This window comes from Brassica napus, chromosome C3, assembly GCF_020379485.1.
Source record: "Brassica napus cultivar Da-Ae chromosome C3, Da-Ae, whole genome shotgun sequence".
Lineage (NCBI taxonomy): Eukaryota > Viridiplantae > Streptophyta > Magnoliopsida > Brassicales > Brassicaceae > Brassica > Brassica napus.
The window spans coordinates 37,009,769-37,017,979 of record NC_063446.1 but is presented as its reverse complement, the minus strand read 5'-3'; the positions used below and the strand labels follow the sequence as shown (position 1 = coordinate 37,017,979).

General features: G+C 34.5%; 2 protein-coding genes across 2 annotated transcripts; one reads left to right on the top strand and one right to left on the bottom strand.

Annotated features, from left to right (window-relative positions):
* Window positions 1-814: 814 nt before the first annotated feature.
* LOC106383335 (glycine-rich protein 5-like) lies at window positions 815-1,857 on the bottom strand. Its single transcript, XM_022698225.2, has one exon. It carries the CDS (start codon window positions 1,770-1,772, stop codon window positions 1,074-1,076), a length of 699 nt encoding a protein of 232 aa, XP_022553946.2. The 5' UTR covers window positions 1,773-1,857; the 3' UTR covers window positions 815-1,073.
* Window positions 1,858-2,058: 201 nt separating this feature from the next.
* Window positions 2,059-8,109, top strand: LOC106383334 (cytochrome P450 84A1-like). Its single transcript, XM_013823448.2, has 2 exons — window positions 2,059-5,895; window positions 6,910-8,109. The coding sequence occupies exons 1-2, from the start codon at window positions 4,978-4,980 to the stop codon at window positions 7,534-7,536; spliced, it is 1,545 nt and encodes a 514-aa protein (XP_013678902.2). The 5' UTR covers window positions 2,059-4,977; the 3' UTR covers window positions 7,537-8,109.
* The last annotated feature ends 102 nt before the right edge of the window (window positions 8,110-8,211 follow it).

Here is an 8,211-nt window from a genome sequence, read left to right as displayed (position 1 = left end):
AAAATTCTATTTATTTTTAACGTCGTAAACAAAACACTAAACCGTAAACCCTAAACCGTAATCCTACACCCTAAACCCTTAGGTAAATCCTGAACCCTTGGATAAATCCGAAACTCTAAATCAAAAACACTAAACACTAAATCTTAAACCCTAAATCCTAAACCCTAAACCCTAAACCCTTGAGTGTTTTAGTGTAGTATTTTTGATTTAGAGTTTAGAATTTATCCAAGGGTTTAAGGTTTACCCAAGAGTTTAGGGTTTAGTGTTTTGTTGACGACGTTAAAAATATTGTTTAATTTTTTTTTTTTTGTAACTAATACTATTTTTTTTTTACCTTTTTATTTTAAAAACATAATATAATTTGACAATATTTTATTTCTTTTTTAAAAAAATATCGAATTTAAAATAACAAAATCTTAGGTCATGCGCATTAGAGGTTTAAAGGAGAGGATCACACGTTTTACGAGGAAAAAAAATATTAAAAAAAAGCAAAAGCGATGAACTCGGTTGGTTTCGCCTCTCCTGCGTGATACCCTCTCTCCTAAAGTTCATCACTGTAGCGCAGGCCCTACGACACGTGGCGGCCCGCGATTGGTTAATTTTTTTTTTTTTAAATCAAAAAAAAAAGGAAAAAAAATTAATAATAAAAAATTAAGAAGATGAACCCCAAAGGGGGATTCACTGATGCTCTTGCTCTTATTGGTTGGTGAACCTAACCTTCGGTAAACCCAAGAATAAGTCTAAATCAAAACATTTGATTACATATTAAAACTAAACAATGAATTTGAGGGTATATCTTTCATAACCTTTGAAGCAAATGAAAGTCGTGTTATTATTCATTTATTTTTGTTGAATATCCAATTATAAGCACCCAGCAGCATCGAAGAAACTAAATAAAGAAGAATCACATATTGAAATTCAATAGCTATGTAACCCATGACATGTAAAATATATAGTCTTAGCACGTTTGATTAGTTTTGACCTTTCGTTGACTTTTTATTACAACCGGGAAACCAACAACCACCGCTATTTCCGGGACCCCACACTCCTGTGTTCCCTCCCCATCCCCATCCTCATCCTCCTCCGCCTCCCCCACCATATCCACCGCCCCATCCACGTCCTGAGCCATCTCCAACACCGCCGTCACCTCCGTCACTTCCACCACCACCTCCTCCACCTCCACCACCACCGCCGCCACCACCACCGCCACCACCTCCATTTCCACCACCACCACCACCGCCACCACCTCCACTTCCACCTACTGAGGGTCCATTGCTAGGGCCACCTCCTACGCCAATGCCAATACCAATACTAACGCCAACATTGTCGTCATTTCCATTATCTCTTTTCTTCCTTTTGTGGTCATTGCATTCTTCATTTCCACCACTGCCATCTCTTTCACCTTTTCCATTTCCTTTGCCGCCGCCTCGTCCTCCACCTTTGCCTCCACGACCTCCTCTTCCCCCATTTCCTGGACTCCCATCTCTTCCGTTGCAACCACCGCAGTCTCTTTCTTTCCCTCTACAGCTTTCGCAGCCTCCTCCTTCTCCATCACTTTCTTGGACTCTTCTTTCTTTGATATGTGCACTCACCATACCATTTTTAAACGCTTTTCCGGATCCCAAATCGGAAGATTGATCAGTACCATTAAAGAATCTTCTCGGGGGTCCATAACGCAGCCCTTGAACGGAACTTGAGCTCAAAAGAAACAACACAGCACTAGAAACTGACAAGCACACCACAATGCTTGACATTCTCACCAATATCTCCATCGCGATTTCTCTCAATCAAAATCCTTCTCCATTCCCTTCGTTTTTATACTCTTCTAAACCTAAGTAAATTAGTCTATGTAATTAAAATGAGCAGCCACATGCCATGAACATGCATTACCCAAATGAAACCTACCATCTTTTATATATATTGAAGGAGCTAAACCACAAAGAGGAGATGACGTTGTAGAAAACTACATAAATATTGGTTCACGCCCCAAGTCCTCGTTATAGAGTGGTCCATTTCAATATTATTGTGACCCCAAGCACCATTGTGGCCTGGACGATTCATATTCGAGTCGGTTGCAATCGAATTTGGGTCCTTCTATTGAGTCTTAGAGATTTGGATCCATATAGGTTGTATTCTTTTGGATTTAATTTGGGTCCACTCTTTTCGGTTCCAAATATACTATACCTATAAAATACCCAGAAATTTTGGGTATCATTTGGTTCGGGTTTCAGTAGGTTACTTTTATCAAAATCCGTCTAAATTACCAGAAACCCATCATTTTTTGGAACACAACACATTTCATTCATGTTCTTAATTGATTACAAAGATAAAAACAATATTGTTTCGGTTTGAACATTTTTGAATCAGTTCTTCCAGGCCTAGTATGTTCATTTTGCGTTGTCGCCAATGAATTTGCCAAAAAAAATATGTTTTATTTTCATTAAATTTTACCCAAAAAAAAGAAATAAAAGAGATTAATTCAGGCGCAAACAAATAGAAAAATGCATGAAAAAAACTTGATAAACAAGTAAATGACTTTTTTTTTTTGTAACATCAAGTAAATGACTATATTCCCATCAGTTGATTAGCTTGCTTAAACCTTTCCGGCCTCTTATTTACTTAAGGTTTTTGGTGCAGATGTTAAGAGTCAATCAGTTGTTTACAATCTCAGGTTCGCTCGAGTTACGTCTGTACATCTTTTGTTCGAGATCTATTCAAGAAACAAGAAAAATGTGGAGTGTATTTTGTTGTTGTCAATTTCTCATAATATGCTTTCTTTTGCGAAATGTCATTTTCTGTCACAAATTTCGGTAAACGTGTAGATATTATCTTCATAATCAAAGTTGGTATCACGAGAGAGAAATGTCAACAACTTTTTGGAGGAAATGAGTCATGCTCTTTGTTTAGGATCATTTTGTTAACAATTATAACATTTTTATTACAAAAAAATAGCTCTTTTAAATTTTTACCAGATCCTAATCCGTGCGACCGCGCGGATATTAATATTTTTTTTTTAATTTGTAATATTTGATTGTTTTACATTCACTTAGTCATGAATTTTTTTAGCGTGTTAAACCATCTATTGTACGACGAATATTCGATATCATATAAATAAATTCAACATATATATGTATGTAATTAGAAAATTGTATACAATATATAAAAACAATGTTTTTAAAATATGAAGAAATAAAGAACTATGACTTAGTGTGCCATAGAAAATATTATAAAATAGTTATTCATGTTTAAAGAAAATACAATTTATTAAACTTCTATAAAAAAATTTACATATAAAATGATCGATTAATAAAATCAGGGTGTTTTAAGTTAAAATTTAATTTAGGCAAAGACATTAACTGAACTGGAAAAGACATGAATTAAATAAGATAGTTTAATTTAATTTTCAATGGCATGGAAGTGTAAATAACTTTGAAAACTAAGAGACAATTTATATTGGTACTTCTCTTTTTTTTTTTTGAAAGAATTTTAAATTTATTCAAATAAAAAAAAAACCTTGATACAGAGATTCACTGCTTCCTTACTACAAATATTGAAATCAGAAAAACTTCAAAAATCTCATAATTCCTTTAGCTTCTTCCAAACCAATTCTCCATTGTTTTTTCATGCTTCCCTCCTGCTTTCTTTCTAAACGAGGTGATTATGTTGCGAACTATCTTGTCCAATCTATCAATCAGACATGAAACTGGTTGGGAAGGCTCACCCACCCTTCTCACATTTCTCTCATGCCAAATAGCATAGGCCACCACTTGCAGACAATATCGCATCAAAAAAGTCATACCTCTCCCTTGACATCCTTTCACTATTAATAATAGTGAAAGTAGAGATGTTAACCTCTACTTGTATTTTAGCTCTAAAAAACCTTTTCTTGTATTCGTAGAGATTTATATAAAGAAAAATCTAAAGATTAGTCTCTTAATTTTGGAGCAAATTCCAAGGCTTAAATCCTATGTTTTGTTTAATGTGATATAGTACCAACTATTTCTTTTACGATCAGGGGCGGATCCAGGATTATATTTAAATGGGGGCACATGAAAATTATACATTATATTGTTTTAATTGGGGGCACTCCTTATGTTTTATACTAATAACTATAGAAAATTAAAAGACCCCATACCCTTGGCTTTGCGTCCACCAGTGTTTACAACATAGTAGAAGAGAAGAGAATGTAGTTAATCAATATTATATAAAGGAGATAACTAGATCTCTTGGTGGTTGAAAGCCAACAACAAATCATTATACGTACATAAAAGGGGCCTAAATCATGCCAAGGAAGTTGGTCACTCTGCCATGATATAATATATAATACTCTACTAAAAATTAATTATTTCATTTATAGAGCTTGTGGAATCCATATGTATGCACCCACCCTCTTTATACTAGTCTTCTCTGTTTCGTTTTGCTTAGTTATGCCATCAATTTTTGAATGACGAATTGGATTATAGAAGCAAAATATGATGAGATAGCGCTGTACTTTCTTTAGTAACATGTATTTTCAATTTGGTACATCCTTTCAAAACGTTATTGAGTACGTAAATGCACAAGTAGATAACCTTTTCACTTGTAAGATCACCTTAGATATGGGAAATGGAAATAGTTATATCAATGATTATTGGCATGTCACATGAATAATAAAATAACAGTATATCATAATTAAAATTTAAACGCTAAAACTTAATAGTAATATGCCGAATAATAACAAAATGTTTCACAATGACCACAAAACAATGTCTATACATAATTTAGTGCCGTATTATTTTTGTATATATGATCTACCACAAAAAAGTTGTTCATTTTGCAAAAGTCAACTCATTCTTTTATATGAAAAGTCCACTCTTTGAAAGTTTTTATATTGTTAAGATGAAAAAAATATACTCATAAATGGGGCCAAGTTATGGTTATAAAAGCTAGCGTTGGCCTTAATAATCACATCATCTCAAATTAGTTGACAAACTAACAATGGAGTCTCTGTTATCACAAACACTAAACCAAGTAATAGATCCCACCCCGTCAGTTCTTCTTATCACCATCTCTCTTCTAGTTGTAGTCTACCTCATCTCACAATGGTTTAAACCGCTCTACCCTCCCGGTCCCAAAGGCCTACCCGTAATTGGAAATATGCTAATGATGGACCAACTCACACACCATGGTCTAGCCAAGCTAGCCCATAAATACGGTGGTTTGTTCTATTTACGAATGGGATTTCGTCACGTGTTTGCCATCACATCACCTGACGTCGCTCGACAAGTCCTCCAAGTCCAAGACATCAGCTTCTCGAACCGGCCCGTGAATGTAGCCATAAACTACTTAACCTACGATCTAGCCGACATGGCCTTCGCTCCTTACGGACCCTTTTGGAGAGAAATGAGGAAAGTGTGCGTCATGAAGGTGTTCAGCCGGAAACGGACCGAGTCATGGGCCTCGGTCCGTGAAGAAGTAAACAATATGGTCCGGTCTTTTTCTAGCAACGTCGGTAAGCCCGTTAACGTTGGAGAGCTCATTTTCACATTGACACGGAACATAACGTACCGAGCGGCGTTTGGTGCGGCCTGCGAGACAGAACAAGACGAGTTCATAAGGATCTTGCAAGAGTTCTCAAAGCTATTTGGAGCATTCAACATCGCGGATTTTATACCGTTCCTAGGGTGGTTTGATTTTCAAGGGATAAACAAGAGGCTTGTTAAGGCTCGTAACGATCTTGACGGGTTCATCGATGAAGTTATCGATGAGCATATGAAGAAGAGGGAGACTGTAAACGTTGATGAAGATACAGATATGGTGGATGATCTACTTGCGTTTTATAGCGAGGATTCATCAACTAATCGTAATAAGAACACCGTAAAACTCACACGTGATAATATCAAAGCCCTCGTCATGGTAAGCCAAAACGTTACCTTTTTTATTTATTGATTTTCCTCTTAGTAATCATTTAATCCTTGTTCACATTTTCTATAAATATATAAGATAATTTAGTTGTAATAATGTTTAAGCCAAATTAAAATTATTTCGACCAATTTACAAAAAAGAATATTTGAAGTTGATAGTTTATACTCCATCCGTTCACAAAAAAAGTAAAATTTATAGAGTTTTCACGTTTATTAAGAATACAATAAATATTTACAATTTAATTTAAACTTTATTTTTCAATACACTTTCTAATAACTATCTACCAATAAAATTTAATCAATTCAAATATTCACAATTAATGTTTCTCAAAAGTATACAAAAGTATCTTAAAAATATAGAAAATATATTTATTTGGAACACGAATAAGCTCTAGAAAATCTTACATTTCAGGAACAGATGAAGTAATATATTGGGATGACTGATAGTTTCGATAATATTAATTAGTAGCAATTATGTGTTCCCTCTGTTCCTGAAAGTAGGATTTTCTAGATTTATTTTTTATTCCAAAATGATAGATTTTCTAAAATTTTAAGATATTTTTAGTAGTTAATGTTGAAAAGTTGTATATTTTTAAGAAAAATTAATTGAAAATATTTGAATTGATTGAATACTATTGGTTGATATTTATTGGAAAATGTATAGTAAAATAAATAATAAATTCAATTGTAAATATTTATTATATTCTTAATATGCGTGAATACTCTAGAAAATCTTTCTTTCGGGAACAGATGGAGTATTACTTTTTTTGTTTGTATATAAAAATACCATTTTGGTTTTGGAAATGATATATATCTTTGTGTTACACTGTTCGGAATCATACATTTGATTTGAGATGGAATATAAAGTAGTACAGAATATAAATTATTATATTCCAGTTGATTATGAATTTGAAATTCGTGATTTTTAACGGTTTTTGATAACTAAAATGGTAGCTCGATATACTAATTTTTTTTTTGAACTATTAATTTACTTTATTACTGGAAGGATGTTATGTTTGGAGGAACGGAGACAATGGCGTCAGGGATCGAATGGGCTTTGACAGAGCTTCTACGTAACCCAGCTGAACTCAAACGGCTCCAACAAGAGCTCACCGAGGTCGTGGGTCTTGACCGACGCGTGGATGATACTCACCTCGAGCAACTAACATTCCTAAAATGCACACTCAAAGAAACCATGAGACTCCACCCACCGATCCCACTCATCCTCCACGAGGCTATTGAGGACACAAAGCTCCAAGGCTTCTTTGTTCCCAAAGGCTCACGCTTGATGATCAATGCCTTCGCTATCGCACGTGACCCGAAGTTGTGGGTTGACCCGGAAGCGTTTCGACCTTCTAGGTTTATGGAACCGGGTATGCCTGATTTCATGGGGACTAACTTTGAGTTTATACCCTTCGGGGCAGGTCGGAGATCGTGTCCGGGAATGCAACTTGGGCTTTATGCGATGGAGGTGGCTGTGGCTAACATCATTCACTGTTTCACGTGGAAGTTGCCTGACGGGATGAAACCAAGTGAGCTCGACATGAGCGACGTCATGGGTCTTACCGCTCCCAGAGCCACGCGATTGATCGCAGTGCCTGACACGCGCCTCATCTGTCCGGTGTATCCTTGACCATGGAGAGAGTTTTACTGCTCTATTCAGGATTAATGGTTCAAAAGTTTTGTCTTCTCTCTTAAGATCTTGCTATCTTTAAAAAAATATATATATATGTTTTTCCACATTGGGCATGCTTTGTTTTTTGTTCACAGGGGATTTTCTTCCTCAAAATGTAACTGTAAATAAATAATAAATAGGGTAATAAGGTTTTTAGTAATTAAACTCTTCGATTAAAGATGAATGGTAAATAAACCCCTCAACTAAAATTTTGACGAAGAAAACCCTTAACTTTAATTTCGTTAACGTTTGTCACCCTTCGTCACAGTATTTTAGACGAGGGTGACAGACATTAACGAAATTAAAGTTGAAGATTTTTTCGTCGAATTTTTAGTTGAGGGTTATTTTGCGATCCATCTTTAGTTGAAGAGTTTTATTACTAAATGCCATTAAATATTTTGAAATATTTACTATCATTTATGCATTATTTAAAATTATGTGTTTTCTTGCACAATGTGCAGTAATAAAATTTTTTAATTTAAATTATATTTAAAATAATTTTATTAATATTTTATTATTTTCTTACCAATATTTTAATATAAATTTGATTTAATTATCAAAGTACAACTAAACTGTATTTCTAAAATTTGAAGATATATAAAAGAAGTTAATAATATTACGTTTAAAATTATA